Source organism: Oncorhynchus masou, chromosome 2 (assembly GCF_036934945.1).
Source record: "Oncorhynchus masou masou isolate Uvic2021 chromosome 2, UVic_Omas_1.1, whole genome shotgun sequence".
Classification (NCBI taxonomy): Eukaryota; Metazoa; Chordata; class Actinopteri; order Salmoniformes; family Salmonidae; genus Oncorhynchus; species Oncorhynchus masou.
Genome location: NC_088213.1, coordinates 6,292,479 through 6,313,732, shown reverse-complemented (window position 1 = coordinate 6,313,732; position 21,254 = coordinate 6,292,479). Strand labels below are relative to the sequence as shown.

Sequence of the window (21,254 nt, the reverse complement as noted above, 5' to 3'; positions counted from 1 at the left end):
ATAATATAACTCATACTATATAATATAACTCATACTATATAATAACTACTAATATAAAACTCATACTATATAATAACTACTAATATAACTCATACTATATAATATAACTCATACTATATAATATAACTCATACTATATAATATAACTCATACTATATAATATAACTCATACTATATAATATAACTCATACTATATAATATAACTCATACTATATAACTCATACAATATAATAACTACTAATATAACTCATACTATATAATATAACTCATACTATATAATAACTACTAATATAACTCATACTATATAATATAACTCATACTATATAATAACTACTAATATAACTCATACTATAACTCATACTATATAATATAACTCATACTATATAATATAACTCATACTATATAATATAACTCATACTATATAATAACTACTAATATAACTCATACTATATAATATAACTCATACTATATAATAACTACTAATATAACTCATACTATATAATATAACTCATACTATATAATAACTGCTAATATAACTCATACTATATAATATAAGTCATACTATATAATATAACTCATACTATATAATATAACTCATACAATATAATATAACTCATACTATATAATATAACTCATACTATATAATATTACTAATACTATATAATAACTACTAATATAACTCATACTATATAAGATAACTCATACTATATAATAACTACTAATATAAATCATACTATATAATATAACTCATACTATATAATATAACTCATACTATATAATATAACTCATACTATATAATAACTACTAATATAAAACTCATACTATATAATAACTACTAATATAACTCATACTATATAATATAACTCATACTATATAATATAACTCATACTATATAATATAACTCATACTATATAATATAACTCATACTATATAACTCATACTATATAATAACTACTAATATAACTCATACTATATAATATAACTCATACTATATAATAACTACTAATATAACTCATACTATAACTCATACTATATAATATAACTCATACTATATAATATAACTCATACTATATAATATAACTCATACTATATAATAACTACTAATATAACTCATACTATATAATATAACTCATACTATATAATAACTACTAATATAACTCATACTATATAATATAACTCATACTATATAATAACTGCTAATATAACTCATACTATATAATATAAGTCATACTATATAATATAACTCATACTATATAATATAACTCATACTATATAATATAACTCAAACTATATAATATAACTCAAACTATATAATATAACTCATACTATATAATAACTACTAATATAACTCATACTATATAATAACTACTAATATAACTCATACTATATAATAACTACTAATATAAAACTCATACTATATAATAACTACTAATATAACTCATACTATATAATAACTACTAATATAACTCATACTATATAATATAACTCATACTATATAATATAACTCATACTATATAATATAACTCATACTATATAATAACTACTAATATAACTCATACTATATAATATAACTCATACTATATAATAACTACTAATATAACTCATACTATATAATATAACTCATACTATATAACTCATACTATATAATAACTACTAATATAACTCATACTATATAATATAACTCATACTATATAATAACTACTAATATAACTCATACTATATAATATAACTCATACTATATAATATAACTCATACTATATAATATAACTCATACTATATAATAACTACTAATATAACTCATACTATATAATATAACTCATACTATATAATAACTACTAATATAACTCATACTATATAATATAACTCATACTATATAATATAACTCATACTATATAATATAACTCATACTATATAATATAACTCATACTATATAATATAACTCATACTATATAATATAACTCATACTATATAACTCATACTATATAATAACTACTAATATAACTCATACTATATAATATAACTCATACTATATAATAACTACTAATATAACTCATACTATATAATATAACTCATACTATATAATAACTACTAATATAACTCATACTATATAATATAACTCATACTATATAATAACTACTAATATAACTCATACTATAACTCATACTATATAATATAACTCATACTATATAATATAACTCATACTATATAATATAACTCATACTATATAATAACTACTAATATAACTCATACTATATAATATAACTCATACTATATAATAACTACTAATATAACTCATACTATATAATATAACTCATACTATATAATAACTGCTAATATAACTCATACTATATAATATAAGTCATACTATATAATATAACTCATACTATATAATATAACTCATACAATATAATATAACTCATACTATATAATATAACTCATACTATATAATATAACTAATACTATATAATAACTACTAATATAACTCATACTATATAAGATAACTCATACTATATAATAACTACTAATATAAATCATACTATATAATATAACTCATACTATATAATATAACTCATACTATATAATATAACTCATACTATATAATAACTACTAATATAAAACTCATACTATATAATAACTACTAATATAACTCATACTATATAATATAACTCATACTATATAATATAACTCATACTATATAATATAACTCATACTATATAATATAACTCATACTATATAATATAACTCATACTATATAATATAACTCATACTATATAACTCATACTATATAATATAACTCATACTATATAATAACTACTAATATAACTCATACTATATAATATAACTCATACTATATAATAACTACTAATATAACTCATACTATAACTCATACTATATAATATAACTCATACTATATAATATAACTCATACTATATAATATAACTCATACTATATAATAACTACTAATATAACTCATACTATATAATATAACTCATACTATATAATAACTACTAATATAACTCATACTATATAATATAACTCATACTATATAATAACTGCTAATATAACTCATACTATATAATATAAGTCATACTATATAATATAACTCATACTATATAATATAACTCATACTATATAATATAACTCATACTATATAATATAACTCAAACTATATAATATAACTCATACTATATAATAACTACTAATATAACTCATACTATATAATAACTACTAATATAACTCATACTATATAATATAACTCATACTATATAATAACTACTAATATAACTCATACTATATAATAACTACTAATATAACTCATACTATATAATATAACTCATACTATATAATAACTACTAATATAACTACTAATATAACTCATACTATAACTCATACTATATAATATAACTCATACTATATAATAACTACTAATATAACTCATACTATATAATATAACTCATACTATATAATATAAAACTCATACTATATAATATAACTCATACTATATAATATAACTCATACTATATAATATAACTCATACTATATAATATAACTCATACAATATAATATAACTCATACAATATAATATAACTCATACTATATAATATAACTCATACTATATAATATAACTCATACTATATAACTCATACAATATAATATAACTCATACTATATAATATAACTCATACTATATAATAACTACTAATATAACTCATACTATATAATAACTACTAATATAACTCATACTATATAATATAACTCATACTATATAATAACTACTAATATAACTACTAATATAACTCATACTATATAATATAACTCATACTATATAATATAAAACTCATACTATATAATATAACTCATACTATATAATATAACTCATACTATATAATATAACTCATACAATATAATATAACTCATACAATATAATATAACTCATACTATATAATATAACTCATACTATATAATATAACTAATACTATATAATAACTACTAATATAACTCATACTATATAAGATAACTCATACTATATAATAACTACTAATATAAATCATACTATATAATATAAATCATACTATATAATATAACTCATACTATATAATATAACTCATACTATATAATAACTACTAATATAAAACTCATACTATATAATAACTACTAATATAACTCATACTATATAATATAACTCATACTATATAATATAACTCATACTATATAATATAACTCATACTATATAATATAACTCATACTATATAATATAACTCATACTATATAATATAACTCATACTATATAACTCATACAATATAATAACTACTAATATAACTCATACTATATAATATAACTCATACTATATAATAACTACTAATATAACTCATACTATATAATATAACTCATACTATATAATAACTACTAATATAACTCATACTATAACTCATACTATATAATATAACTCATACTATATAATATAACTCATACTATATAATATAACTCATACTATATAATAACTACTAATATAACTCATACTATATAATATAACTCATACTATATAATAACTACTAATATAACTCATACTATATAATATAACTCATACTATATAATAACTGCTAATATAACTCATACTATATAATATAAGTCATACTATATAATATAACTCATACTATATAATATAACTCATACAATATAATATAACTCATACTATATAATATAACTCATACTATATAATATTACTAATACTATATAATAACTACTAATAACTCATACTATATAAGATAACTCATACTATATAATAACTACTAATATAAATCATACTATATAATATAACTCATACTATATAATATAACTCATACTATATAATATAACTCATACTATATAATAACTACTAATATAAAACTCATACTATATAATAACTACTAATATAACTCATACTATATAATATAACTCATACTATATAATATAACTCATACTATATAATATAACTCATACTATATAATATAACTCATACTATATAACTCATACTATATAATAACTACTAATATAACTCATACTATATAATATAACTCATACTATATAATAACTACTAATATAACTCATACTATAACTCATACTATATAATATAACTCATACTATATAATATAACTCATACTATATAATATAACTCATACTATATAATAACTACTAATATAACTCATACTATATAATATAACTCATACTATATAATAACTACTAATATAACTCATACTATATAATATAACTCATACTATATAATAACTGCTAATATAACTCATACTATATAATATAAGTCATACTATATAATATAACTCATACTATATAATATAACTCATACTATATAATATAACTCATACTATATAATATAACTCAAACTATATAATATAACTCATACTATATAATAACTACTAATATAACTCATACTATATAATAACTACTAATATAACTCATACTATATAATATAACTCATACTATATAATAACTACTAATATAACTCATACTATATAATAACTACTAATATAACTCATACTATATAATATAACTCATACTATATAATAACTACTAATATAACTACTAATATAACTCATACTATAACTCATACTATATAATATAACTCATACTATATAATAACTACTAATATAACTCATACTATATAATATAACTCATACTATATAATATAAAACTCATACTATATAATATAACTCATACTATATAATATAACTCATACTATATAATATAACTCATACTATATAATATAACTCATACAATATAATATAACTCATACAATATAATATAACTCATACTATATAATATAACTCATGCTATATAATATAACTCATACTATATAACTCATACAATATAATATAACTCATACTATATAATATAACTCATACTATATAATATAACTCATACTATATAATAACTACTAATATAACTCATACTATATAATAACTACTAATATAACTCATACTATATAATATAACTCATACTATATAATAACTACTAATATAACTACTAATATAACTCATACTATAACTCATACTATATAATATAACTCATACTATATAATAACTACTAATATAACTCATACTATATAATATAACTCATACTATATAATATAAAACTCATACTATATAATATAACTCATACTATATAATATAACTCATACTATATAATATAACTCATACAATATAATATAACTCATACAATATAATATAACTCATACAATATAATATAACTCATACTATATAATATAACTCATACTATATAATATAACTAATACTATATAATAACTACTAATATAACTCATACTATATAAGATAACTCATACTATATAATAACTACTAATATAAATCATACTATATAATAAAAATCATACTATATAATATAACTCATACTATATAATATAACTCATACTATATAATAACTACTAATATAAAACTCATACTATATAATAACTACTAATATAACTCATACTATATAATATAACTCATACTATATAATATAACTCATACTATATAATATAACTCATACTATATAATATAACTCATACTATATAATATAACTCATACTATATAATATAACTCATACTATATAACTCATACAATATAATAACTACTAATATAACTCATACTATATAATATAACTCATACTATATAATAACTACTAATATAACTCATACTATATAATATAACTCATACTATATAATAACTACTAATATAACTCATACTATAACTCATACTATATAATATAACTCATACTATATAATATAACTCATACTATATAATATAACTCATACTATATAATAACTACTAATATAACTCATACTATATAATATAACTCATACTATATAATAACTACTAATATAACTCATACTATATAATATAACTCATACTATATAATAACTGCTAATATAACTCATACTATATAATATAAGTCATACTATATAATATAAGTCATACTATATAATATAACTCATACTATATAATATAACTCATACTATATAATATAACTCAAACTATATAATATAACTCATACTATATAATAACTACTAATATAACTCATACTATATAATAACTACTAATATAACTCATACTATATAATATAACTCATACTATATAATAACTACTAATATAACTCATACTATATAATAACTACTAATATAACTCATACTATATAATATAACTAATACTATATAATATAACTCATACTATATAATAACTACTAATATAACTCATACTATATAATATTACTCATACTATATAATATAACTCATACTATATAATATAACTCATACTATATAATATAACTCATACTATATAATATAACTCATACTATATAATATAACTAATACTATATAATTACTACTAATATAACTCATACTATATAATATAACTCATACTATATAATATAACTCATACTATATAATATAACTCATACTAACTAATATAACTCAGTAATAATATAGTTTAGTATTTGTATAATTTATTTTATCCAGTCTTTTTTGCTCATCTTCATCAGGGTAATTTTGGAGCCACAGTCGTCCAACATGAAGACAGACAGACAGTGTACCTCAGACTGCAGCTCTGTCAGGTTGCCCACCACCTCTCCACACCCTGTCAGCAGGTCTTCCAGGTGGTCCTGCAGACACTCCAACTCCTAGAACACACACACCATCACAACGCCGTCACACAACGCCGTTACACACACCATCACCACACCATCACAACGCCGTCACACACCGTCACAACGCCGTCACACACCGTCACAACGCCGTCACACACCATCACAACGCCGTCACACACCATCACCACACCATCACAACGCCGTCACACACCATCACCACGCCATCACAACGCCGTCACAACGCCGTCACAACACCATCACACACACCATCACAACGCCATCACACAACGCCGTCACACACACCATCACAACGCCGTTACAACACCATCACCACGCCATCACACAACACCATCACCACACCATCACAGCGCCTTCACACAACGCCGTTACAACGCCGTCACACACACCATCACACACACACCATCACAACGCAGTCACACAACGCCGTCACACACACCATCACACACACACCATCACAACGCCGTCACACAACGCCGTCACACACACCATCACGACGCCGTCACACAATGCCGTCACACAACGCCGTCACACAACGCCGTCACACACACCATCACAACGCCGTCACACACACCATCACACACACACCATCACAACGCAGTCACACAACGCCGTCACACACACCATCACAACGGCGTCACACAACGCCGTCACACACAGCATCACAACGCCGTCACACAATGCCTTCACACAACGCCGTTACAACGCCATCACAACGCCGTCACAACACCATCACAACACCATCACACACACCATCACAACGCCATCACACAACGCCGTCACACACACCATCACAACGCCGTTACAACACCATCACCACGCCATCACACAACACCATCACCACACCATCACAGCGCCTTCACACAACGCCGTTACAACGCCGTCACACACACCATCACAGCGCCGTCACAACGCCGTCACACACACCATCACAACGCCGTCACACACACCATCACACACACACCATCACAACGCAGTCACACAACGCCGTCACACACACCATCACAACGGCGTCACACAACGCCGTCACACACAGCATCACAACGCCGTCACACAATGCCGTCACACAACGCCGTCACACAATGCCGTCACACAAGGCCGTCACACAATGCCGTCACACAACGCCGTCACACAATGCCGTCACACAATGCCGTCACACAATGCCGTCACACAACGCCGTCACACACACCATCACAACGCCGTCACACACACCATCACAACGCCGTCACACACACCATCACAACGCCGTCACACACACCGTCACAACCGCCTTCATATATATCAAGCAAACATAGTCAGTACTTGAGAAGCCAAGCCAAGGGCAGTAACACATTATTGTAATCCCTCATGTGGAAGGCTTGATGGTGTATACCGTACACCAGGGGACTTGGAAACAGCCGTCACACAACGTCACACACAATAAAGTTCAATTTCTGTAGCTCCTTTATACCTGCAGTCAACTTGTGCAATACGTTAGCAGATACAGAATATTGCGTTCTTCAAATCACCGGTCACATTATCTGAAATGATGAAGCTTCCTGTAGTTCCTGTAGTTCCCCAGAACAGTTGAGCCTCTGTTCTCCCCCCCACTGCTCTGTGATGGAGCCAGTCATTCTGCTGTTCCTCCTCTGTTCTCCCCCCCTCTGCTCTGTGATGGAGCCAGTCTCTGTTCTACCCCCCTCTGCTCTGTGATGGAGCCAGTCATTCTGCTGTTCCTCCTCTGTTCTCCCCCTCTGCTCTGTGATGGAGCCAGTCTCTGTTCTACCCCCTCTGCTCTGTGATGGAGCCAGTCATTCTGCTGTTCCTCCTCTGTTCTCCCCCTCTGCTCTGTGATGGAGCCAGTCATTCTGCTGTTCCTCCTCTGTTCTCCCCCTCTGCTCTGTGATGGAGCCAGTCTCTGTTCCCCCCTCTGCTCTGTGATGGAGCCAGTCTCTGTTCTCCCCCCTCTGCTCTGTGATGGAGCCAGTCTCTGTTCTCCCCCTCTGCTCTGTGAACACATGCTGCTGTTCCTCCTCTGTTCTTCCCCCCTCTGCTCTGTGAACACATGCTGCTGTTCCTCCTCTGTTCTTCCCCCCTCTGCTCTGTGAACACATGCTGCTGTTCCTCCTCTGCTCTGTGAACACATGCTGCTGTTCCTCCTCTGTTCTTCCCCCCTCTGCTCTGTGAACACATGCTGCTGTTCCTCCTCTGTTCTTCCCCCCTCTGCTCTGTGAACACATGCTGCTGTTCCTCCTCTGTTCTTCCCCTCTGCTCTGTGAACACATGCTGCTGTTCCTCTTCTGTTCTTCCCCCCTCTGCTCTGTGAACACATGCTGCTGTTCCTCCTCTGTTCTTCCCCCCTCTGCTCTGTGAACACATGCTGCTGTTCCTCCTCTGTTCTTCCCCCTCTGCTCTGTGAACACATGCTGCTGTTCCTCCTCTGTTCTTCCCCCCTCTGCTCTGTGAACACATGCTGCTGTTCCTCCTCTGTTCTTCCCCCCTCTGCTCTGTGAACACATGCTGCTGTTCCTCCTCTGTTCTTCCCCCCTCTGCTCTGTGAACACATGCTGCTGTTCCTCCTCTGTTCTTCCCCCCTCTGCTCTGTGTACACATGCTGCTGTTCCTCCTCTGTTCTTCCCCCCTCTGCTCTGTGTACACATGCTGTTGTTCCTCCTCTGTTCTTCCCCCCTCTGCTCTGTGTACACATTCTGCTGTTCCTCCTCTGTTCTTCCCCACTCTGCTCTGTGGACACATGCTGCTGTTCCTCCTCTGTTCTTCCCCCCTCTGCTATGCTTGTGTAACTTTATGAGCTGGATTTACCTGTCTTTGCAATTACTTTGTTTGTTTTTGCTCATTAGCATTTAGCTAAGAGCTTCTATGTGAATGCCCTATTAGTTTGTGCTTATTTTGTTAACATTTATGTAAGAGGCCCAATGGGCTTATCTTGCATTTTTTGGGGGACATTGGCAGCTCTCCCAGAATGCCCAGGGGTTGATGTAGGAAATTTAGTGCTGATTCTCCACCAATTTTCAGTAGTCTAAATCTCATCTGATTGGCGTAGGCATTGGCTGGAGGGTGTTTTCCAACATTCTTAACTCCATGTGAAAAAGTACAGACACTTTGGGGGAGTTGGGATGAAGCCAGTGTCGGTTTCTGTAAATCTGTCCTCCTACCTGGTTGGTCATACAGCGAATCTGTCTGTCTGTCTGCCTCCAGGTGTCGATAGCAGTAGGTCTGTCTGTCTGTCTGTCTGTCTGTCTGTCTGTCTGTCTGTCTGTCTCCAGGTGTCGATAGCAGTAGGTCTGTCTGTCTGTCTGTCTGTCTCCAGGTGTCGATAGCAGTAGGTCTGTCTGTCTGTCTGTCTGTCTGTCTCCAGGTGTCGATAGCAGTAGGTCTGTCTGTCTGTCTGTCTCCAGGTGTCGATAGCAGTAGGTCTGTCTGTCTGTCTCCAGGTGTCGATAGCAGTAGGTCTGTCTGTCTGTCTGTCTGTCTGTCTGTCTGTCTGCCTGCCTCCAGGTGTCGATAGCAGTAGGTCTGTCTGTCTGTCTGTCTGTCTGCCTGCCTCCAGGTGTCGATAGCAGTAGGTCTGTCTGTCTGTCTGTCTGCCTGCCTCCAGGTGTCGATAGCAGTAGGTCTGTCTGCCTCCAGGTGTCGATAGCAGTAGGTCTGTCTGCCTCCAGGTGTCGATAGCAGTAGGTCTGTCTGCCTCCAGGTGTCGATAGCAGTAGGTCTGTCTGCCTCCAGGTGTCGATAGCAGTAGGTCTGCCTGCCTCCAGGTGTCGATAGCAGTAGGCCTGCCTGCCTGCCTGCCTGCCTGCCTGCCTGCCTCCCTGCCCTGCCTGCCCTGCCCTGCCTGCCTTGCCTGCCTTGCCTGCCTGCCTGCCTCCCTCCCGGTGTCGATAGCAGTAGGTCTGGCTGGTTTCACCTGCCTGCCTGCCTGTCTGTTTGTCTCCTGGTGTCGATAGCAGTAGGTCTGGCTGGTTTCAACTGTCTGTCTGTCTGTCTGTGACCTACCTGTCCCGTGCCAGTCTTGTCACTACACCACTTCCCCAAGTCAGTCAAACAGTGTGTGTGTGTGTGTGTAACCTACCTGTCCCGTGCCAGTCTTGTCACTACACCACTTCCCCAGGTCAGTCAAACAGTGTGTGTGTGTGTGTGTGTGTGTGTGTGTGTGTGTGTGTGTGTGTGTGTGTGTGTGTGTGTGTGTGTAACCTACCTGTCCCGTGCCAGTCTTGTCACTACACCACTTCCCCAGGTCAGTCAAACAGCGCTTCTGGAGATCAGGGTCGAGTTTCACATCTAGCGCCCTCTGGTGGAGGATCCTCTGTACCTCTACCTTACAGTCACGAGACAGCTAAACAACACACACACACACACACACACACACACGTGATATACACACACATACCAGTGGAAGGTCATTATAACAGCACAGATATCAGATGGGATATTGTTAGACAATATTGTAGCCATTTATGTCCATCAGATTCAGCACAGTAAGGAACAATTACTGTCATTACCAAGCACCACCACCACCTACCACTGTCATTACCAACCACCACCACCACCTACCACTGTCATTACCAATCCCAACCACCACCTACCACTGTCATTACCAACCACCACCTACCACTGTCATTACCAACCAGCACCACCACCTACCACTGTCATTACCAACCAGCACCACCACCTACCACTGTCATTACCAACCACCACCAACCACTGTCCTTACCAACAACCACCACCACCTACCACTGTCATTACCAATCACCACCCTCATCTTCCTCACCACCACCTACCAGTCATTACCACTCCCCACCACCACCTACCACTCATTACCAACCACCTACCACTGTCATTACCAACCACCACCCTCATCTTCCTCACCACCACCCTCATCTTCCTCACCACCACCCTCATCTTCCTCACCACCACCCTCATCTTCCTCACCACCACCCTCATCTTCCTCACCACCACCCTCATCTTCCTCACCACCACCCTCATCTTCCTCACCACCATCTCCAACAACATGTGTTCTAGCATAGTAGTAATGTGTAACCATGGGAACTAGTTCATCTCCGCTACTCCTGAATCTCTTACCCGTCGTCCCTGCTCCTCGGTGCGGTAGGCATGGCGATAGAGACACGAGAACACGGCACCAGGTGGCATCAGCTCGCTGGTCTCATTCCAGCCGTGGGTGTGGCACAGCCGGGCAGCGTCACCCTGGCACTTCTTATACAGGATGGGGTCCAGTCTGGTAGAGGGAGGAGAGAGTTAGACAGTCTGACAGCCAGGGGGCAGTAGAGAGTTAGACAGTCTGACAGCCAGGGAGCAGTAGAGTTAGACAGTGTGGCACTTCTTATACAGGATGGGGTCCAGTCTGGTAGAGGGAGGAGAGAGTTAGACAGTCTGACAGCCAGGGGCAGTAGAGAGTTTGACAGTGTGTCAGACAGGGGGCAGTAGAGAGTTAGACAGTGTGTCAGACAGGGGGCAGTAGAGAGTTAGACAGTGTGTCAGACAGGGGGCAGTAGAGAGTTAGACAGTCTGACAGCCAGGGGCAGTAGAGAGTTTGACAGTGTGTCAGACAGGGGGCAGTAGAGAGTTAGACAGTGTGTCAGACAGGGGGCAGTAGAGAGTTAGACAATCTGACAGCCAGGGGGCAGTAGAGAGTTAGACAGGGGGCAGTAGAGAGTTAGACAGTGTGTCAGACAGGGGGCAGTAGAGAGTTAGACAGTCTGACAGCCAGGGGGCAGTAGAGAGTTAGAAAGGGGGCAGTAGAGAGTTAGACAGTCTGACAGACAGGGGGCAGTAGAGAGTTAGACAGTGTGTCAGTCTGACAGACAGGGGGCAGTAGAGAGTTAGACAGTCTGACAGCCAGGGGGCAGTAGAGAGTTAGACAGTGTGGCAGACAGGGGGCAGTAGAGAGTTAGACAGTGTGGCAGACAGGGGACAGTAGAGAGTTAGACAGTCTGACAGCCAGGGGGCAGTAGAGAGTTAGACAGTGTGGCACTTCCTCTACCAGACTGGACCCCATCCTGTATAAGGAGGAGAGAGTTAGACAGTCTGACAGCCAGGGGGCAGTAGAGAGTTAGAAAGGTGGCAGTAGAGAGTTAGACAGTCTGACAGACAGGGGGCAGTAGAGAGAGTTAGACAGTGTGTCAGTCTGACAGACAGGGGGCAGTAGAGAGTTAGACAGTCTGACAGCCAGGGGGCAGTAGAGAGTTAGACAGTGTGGCAGACAGGGGGCAGTAGAGAGTTAGACAGTGTGGCAGACAGGGGACAGTAGAGAGTTACAGTGTGTCAGTCTGACAGACAGGGGGCAGTAGAGATTTAGACAGTGTAGCAGACAGGGGGCAGTAGAGAGTTAGACAGTGTGGCACTTCTTATACAGAGGTTGATGCTTATTGTCATGAACCACAACGGCACAATTTCCACTAGATGAGCCAGATGTTTTGTTGTTAAAGGTGCACTATGCACCACACCAGACTATCAGTAGGTTGAATGTCAAAACAAACTCTGAACCATCTATATTCATTTGGGGACAGGTTGAAAAGCAAGTTTTATTCTATTCTATTAAACATTTATGGCAATTTAGCTTACTGTTGCTAGCTAATTTGTCCTATTTAGCTAGCTTGCTATTGCTAGCTAATTTGTCCTATTTAGCTAGCTTGCTGTTGCTAGCTAATTTGTCCTGGGATAAAAACATTGAGTTGTTATTTTACCTGAAATGCACAAGGTCCTCTACTCCGACAATGAATCCACAGCTAAAACGGTAAACCGAATTCGGCTTTAGTAATCTCTCCTCCTTCAGGCTTCTTCTGACTTTATATGGCGGTTGGCAACCAACTTTAAGGTGTATTGCCACCACGACTAGAGTGTGGACCTCAGTTCATCTTTAAATCACCCACATGGGTATACGCTCCTAAAAGACAATGAGGAGATGATAGATGCAGGATTTGCTACGCAGACAGACACTCTTTGGCGCACACGAGCAGTGTGGGTGAATGATTGAATAACATGTAACGTGTAAATGTATTTTGCAACGCTCGAGCACGTGACGCGTCTGGTCTGGTCAGCATGTTTAGACTTGATTTCATTAAGAATGACAGATCTATAACTCACATTTCTATGTTAATTTGGTCGGTTCTCCCAAAAAAAGTTACCTATTGCAGCTTTAATTTAAGGTTAAGGCACACCGCCATGCAATCTCCATAGACAGACATTGGCAATAGGTGGTTGACTTAGTTCCAGTCTCTAGAGATGAAGTAGTCTGCGTTCACAGTCAGGGGTTAGGGGTCAGGGGTCATGGTTGACTTACTTCCAGTCTCTAGAGATGAAGTACTGCAGCTCCAGTAGTCTGCGTTCACAGTCCTCCACCATCTTCTCTGTATACAGGTGCTCCATCAGGCAAGACAGGATCCTACACACACACACACACACACACACAATATGGAAATGACTTTATCAACCAATCAAAAAGGTCACAATAAATCCCAAGAGACACCATGACGTCGCCACAGAACTAGAGGTTCTGTTTCTATAGACGTCTCCCGACATGTCAAATGCAACTTTTTACAAACATTATTTTATATATATTTTTTCCTCTACCCCTTTTTCTCCCCAATTTTGTGGTTTCCAATTGGTAGTTACAGTCTTGTCCCATCACCGCAACTACCGTACGGACTCGGGAGAGGCGAAGGTCGAGAGCCATGCATCCCCCGAAACACAACCCAACCAAGCCAAATTGCTTTTTGACACAATGCCAACTTAACCCGGAAGCCAGCCGCACCAACGTGTCAAAGGAAACACCTGGCGACAGTGTCAGCATGCACTGCGCCCGGCCCGCCACAGGAGTCGCTAGTGCGCGATGGGACAAGGACATGGGACAAGGACATCCCTAACCCGGCCAAACCCTCCACCAACCCGGATGCCTCTGGGCCAATTGACTAACAACACATCCAGCAACGACCTGGAGAACAGTTAGAGTAGACAGGAAGGGGGATGAACGACCTGGAGAACAGTTAGAGTGGACAGGAAGGGGATGAACGAGCCAATTAGAAGCTTCTCCATCCCTTTACAACCACAACTCTGTCTTGCGAAGAGCTGAGATGATTAAAAACAGTCTCAGAACAAACAGAGAGATGTGAAAGTTCCCTGCAGCCCAGCCTGAACAGATTAGACACAGTGCTGAACCCATCTCCGATGCCACGCTGAACCCATCCCCGATGCCACGCTGAACCCATCCCTGACACCACGCTGAACCCATCCCCGACGCCGTGCCCAGCCTGAACAGATTAGACACAGTGCTGAACCCATCTCCGATGCCACGCTGAACCCATCCCCGATGCCACGCTGAACCCATCCCTGACACCACGCTGAACCCATCCCCGGACGCGTGCCCAGCCTGAACAGATTAGACACAGTGCTGAACCCATCTCCGATGCCACGCTGAACCCATCCAAGACACCACGCTGAACCCATCTCCGATGCCACGCTGAACAACGCCGACGCCATGCTGAACCCATCCACCGACGCATTACGCTGAACCCATCCCCGACGCCACGCTGAACCCATCCCCGACGCCACGCTGAACCCATCCCCTGAACACGCCACGCTGAACCCATCCCCGACGCCACGCTGAACCCATCCCCGACACCGTGCCCAGCCTGAACAGATTAGACACAGTGCTGAACCCATCTCCGATGCCACGCTGAACCCATCCCTGATGCCACGCTGAACCCATCCCTGACACCACGCTGAACCCATCCCCGACGCCGTGCCCAGCCTGAACAGATTAGACACAGTGCTGAACCCATCTCCGATGCCACACTGAACCCATCCCCGATGCCACGCTGAACCCATCCGATGCCACGCTGAACCCATCCCCGACGCCTTAACATATTACGTGCCCAGCCTGAACAGATTAGACACAGTGCTGAACCCATCCCGATGCCACGCTGAACTCATCCCCGACGCCAGATTACGCTGAACTCATCCCCGACTAACCACGCTGAACCCATCTCCGACGCCGTGCCCAGCCTGAACAGATTAGACACAGTGCTGAACATCCCGTGACGCCACGCTGAACCCATCCCGAACGCCACGCTGAACCCATCCCGACGCCACGCTGAACCCATCCCCGACGCATATTACGCTGAACCCATCCCCGACACGTGCCACGCTGAACCCATCCGACGCCACGCTGAACCCATCCCCGACGCCACGCTGAACCCATCCCGACGCCGTGCCCAGCCTGAACAGATTACTGACACAGTGCTGAACCCATCTGACCCGATGCCAGCGCTGAACCCATCCCGATGCCACGCTGAACGCATCCCCGACACCGTGCCCAGCCTGAACAGATTAGACACAGTGCTGAACCCATCTCCGATGCCACGCTGAACCCATCCGACGCCACGCTGAACCCATCCCGACGCCACGCTGAACCCATCCCCGAAACATATTACTGACACCGTGCCGAACAGATTACTGACACCGTGCCGAACAGATTACTGACACCGTGCGAACAGATTACTGACACCGTGCCGAACAGATTACTGACACCGAGCCGAACAGATTACTGACACCGTGCCCAGCCTGAACATATTACTGACACCGTGCCGAACATATTACTGACACCGTGCCGAACATATTACTGACACCGTGCCCAGCCTGAACATATTACTGACACCGTGCCGAACATATTACTGACACCGTGCCGAACAGATTACTGACACCGTGCCGAACAGATTACTGACACCGTGCCAAACAGATTACTGACACCGTGCCCAGCCTGAACATATTACTGACACCGTGCCCAGCCTGAACATTTTACTGACACCGTGCCGAACATATTACTGACACCGTGCCCAGCCTGAACATTTTACTGACACCGTGCCGAACAGATTACTGACACCGTGCCGAACATATTACTGACACCGTGCGAACATATTACTGACACCGTGCCAGAACATATTACTGACACCGTGCCCAGCCTGAACATATTACTGACACCGTGCCGAACAGATTACTGACACCGTGCCGAACAGATTACTGACACCGTGCCGAACAGATTACTGACACCGTGCCCAGCCTGAACATATTACTGACACCGTGCCCAGCCTGAACATTTTACTGACACCGTGCGAACATATTACTGACACCGTGCCAGATTACAGCCTGAACATTTTACTGACACCGTGCCGAACATATTACTGACACCGTGCCCAGCCTGAACATATTACTGACACCGTGCCGAACAGATTACTGACACCGTGCCGAACATATTACTGACACCGTGCCGAACATATTACTGACACCGTGCCCAGCCTGAACATATTACTGACACCGTGCCCAGCCTGAACATATTACTGACACCGTGCCGAACATATTACTGACACCGTGCCGAACATATTACTGACACCGTGCCGAACAGATTACTGACACCGTGCCGAACAGATTACTGACACCGTGCCGAACAGATTACTGACACCGTGCCGAACAGATTACTGACACCGTGCCGAACATATTACTGACACCGTGCGAACATATTACTGACACCGTGCCGAACATATTACTGACACCGTGCATATTACCAGCCTGAACATATTACTGACACCGTGCCCAGCCTGAACATATTACTGACACCGTGCCGAACATATTACTGACACCGTGCCGAACATATTACTGACACCGTGCCGAACAGATTACTGACACCGTGCCGAACAGATTACTGACACCGTGCCGAACAGATTACTGACACCGTGCCGAACAGATTACTGACACCGTGCCGAACATATTACTGACACCGTGCCGAACATATTACTGACACCGTGCCGAACATATTACTGACACCGTGCCGAACATATTACTGACACCGTGCCGAACAGATTACTGACACCGTGCCGAACAGATTACTGACACCGTGCCGAACAGATTACTGACACCGTGCCGAACATATTACTGACACCGTGCCCAGCCTGAACAGATTACTGACACCGTGCCGAACATATTACTGACACCGTGCCCAGCCTGAACATTTTACTGACACCGTGCCGAACATATTACTGACACCGTGCCATATTACTGACACCTGAACAGATTACTGACACCGTGCCGAACATATTACTGACACCGTGCCGAACATATTACTGACACCGTGCCGAACATATTACTGACACCGTGCGAACATATTACTGACACCTGACACCGTGCCGAACAGATTACTGACACCGTGCCGAACAGATTACTGACACCGTGCCGAACAGATTACTGACACCGTGCCCGAACAGATTACTGACACCGTGCCTGAACAGATTACTGACACCGTGCCCAGCCTGAACAGATTACTGACACCATATTACTGCCGAACATATTACTGACACCGTGCGAACAGCCTGAACAGATTACTGACACCGTGCCAGCCTGAACATATTACTGACACCGTGCCCGAACAAAGCAGTCAGCTGGTATTCTGTCTATAATAGAGTGGCCAGCACAGTCACCGGATCTCAACCCTATTGAGCTGTTGTGGGAGCAGCTTGACCGTATGGTACGGTAAGAAGTGCCCATCAAGCCAATCCAACTTGTGGGAGGAGCTTCAGGAAGCATGGGGTGAAATCTCTTCAGATTACCTCAACACATTGACAACTAGAATGCCAAAGGTCTGCAAGGCTGTAATGAAGGATTCTTTGACGAAAGCAAAGTTTGAAGGACACAATTATTATTTCATTTTAAAATCATTATTTATAACCTTGTCTTCACTATATTTCCTATTCATTTTGCAACTCATTTCAAAGTGTTTTCAGTAAAATACTACTGAGTAAAAGTCACTCAGTAAATACTACTTGAGTGAAAGTCACCCAGTAAAATACTACTTGAGTGAAAGTGTCACCCAGTAAAATACTACTTGAGTGAAAATGACCCGTGCAAATACTACTTGAGTTAATGTCACCCGGTAAAATACTACTTGAGTGAAAGTCACCCGGTAAAATACTACTTGAGTGAAAGTCTAAAAGTATTTGGTTTTAAAAATACTTAAGTATCAAAAGTAAAAGTACAAACCATTTCAAATTCATTATATTAATCAAACCATACGAATGCGCGGTTTTCTGTTTAAAAAAATAAATAATTTGCGGATAACCAGAATGTCAAAATTTAACGAGTACTTGTGGGTGTCCAGGTATGGAGTAAAAAGTACATTTTTCTCACTGGGCCATATGGTGCGCCGCCTATGGGACTCCCAATCACCCCCGGTAGTGATACAGCCTGGAATCAAACCAGGGTCTGTGAAAGTCACACCTCTAGCACTGAGATCCAGCGCCTTAGACCGCTGCGCCACTGAGTGGAACCCTATTCCTGCCAGTGGCCTGTTGTTCAAGACAAAGATTTCAAATTCATTATATAATCAAACCAAAGACAAAGCAACAGTGATATTCCTGCCAGTGGCCTGTTGTTCAAGACAAAGAAAACAGTGATATTCCTGCCAGTGGCGTGTTGTTCAAGACAAAGGCAACAGTGATATTCCTGCCAGTGGCCTGTTGTTCAAGCAAAGACAACAGTGATATTCCTGCCAGTGGCCTGTTGTTCAAGACAAAGACAACAGTGATATTCCTGCCAGTGGCCTGTTGTTCAAGACAAAGACAACAGTGATATTCCTGCCAGTGGCCTGTTGTTCAAGACAAAGACAACAGTGATATTCCTGCCAGTGGCCTGTTGTTCAAGACAAAGACAACAGTGATATTCCTGCCAGTGGCGTGTTGTTCAAGACAAAGACAACAGTGATATTCCTGCCAGTGCGTGTTGTTCAAGACAAAGACAACAGTGATATTCCTGCCAGTGGCCTGTTGTTCAAGACAAAGACAACAGTGATATTCCTGCCAGTGGCCTGTTGTTCAAGACAAAGACAACAGTGATATTCCTGCCAGTGGCGTGTTGTTCAAGACAAAGACAACAGTGATATTCCTGCCAGTGGCGTGTTGTTCAAGACAAAGACAACAGTGATATTCCTGCCAGTGGCGTGTTGTTCAAGACAAAGACAACAGTGATATTCCTGCCAGTGGCCTGTTGTTCAAGACAAAGACAACAGTGATATTCCTGCCAGTGGCGTGTTGTTCTAGACAAAGACAAACAGTGATATTCCTGCCAGTGGCGTGTTGTTCAAGACAAAGACAACAGTGATATTCCTGCCAGTGGCCTGTTGTTCAAGACAAAGACAACAGTGATATTCCTGCCAGTGGCCTGTTGTTCAAGACAAAGACAACAGTGATATTCCTGCCAGTGGCGTGTTGTTCAAGACAAAGACAACAGTGATATTCCTGCCAGTGGCCTGTTGTTCAAGACAAAGACAACAGTGATATTCCTGCCAGTGGCCTGTTTGTTCAAGACAAAGACAACAGTGATATTCCTGCCAGTGGCCTGTTGTTCAAGACAAAGACAACAGTGATATTCCTGCCAGTGGCGTGTTGTTCAAGACAAAGACAACAGTGATATTCCTGCCAGTGGCCTGTTGTTCAAGACGAAGACAACAGTGATATTCCTGCCAGTGGCCTGTTGTTCAAGACAAAGACAACAGTGATATTCCTGCCAGTGGCCTGTTGTTCAAGACAAAGACAACAGTGATATTCCTGC

The 21,254-nt window shown here is 38.6% G+C and overlaps 1 protein-coding gene across 1 annotated transcript in view; it reads right to left on the bottom strand.

Annotated features, from left to right (window-relative positions):
* The window catches only part of LOC135552306 (Golgi apparatus protein 1-like), a 77,187-nt gene extending 60,425 nt beyond the window's left edge, over nucleotides 1-16,762 (bottom strand). Inside the window, exons 1-6 of the mRNA XM_064983856.1 lie at nucleotides 16,610-16,762; nucleotides 15,835-16,517; nucleotides 14,944-15,045; nucleotides 12,726-12,879; nucleotides 11,842-11,979; nucleotides 7,575-7,661 (exon numbers count right to left, since the gene is read on the bottom strand). Of these exons, the coding sequence (XP_064839928.1) occupies nucleotides 7,575-7,661; nucleotides 11,842-11,979; nucleotides 12,726-12,879; nucleotides 14,944-15,045; nucleotides 15,835-16,517; nucleotides 16,610-16,762 (1,317 nt within the window). The remainder of the gene's footprint in view (nucleotides 1-7,574; nucleotides 7,662-11,841; nucleotides 11,980-12,725; nucleotides 12,880-14,943; nucleotides 15,046-15,834; nucleotides 16,518-16,609) is intronic.
* Nucleotides 16,763-21,254: the final 4,492 nt, after the last annotated feature.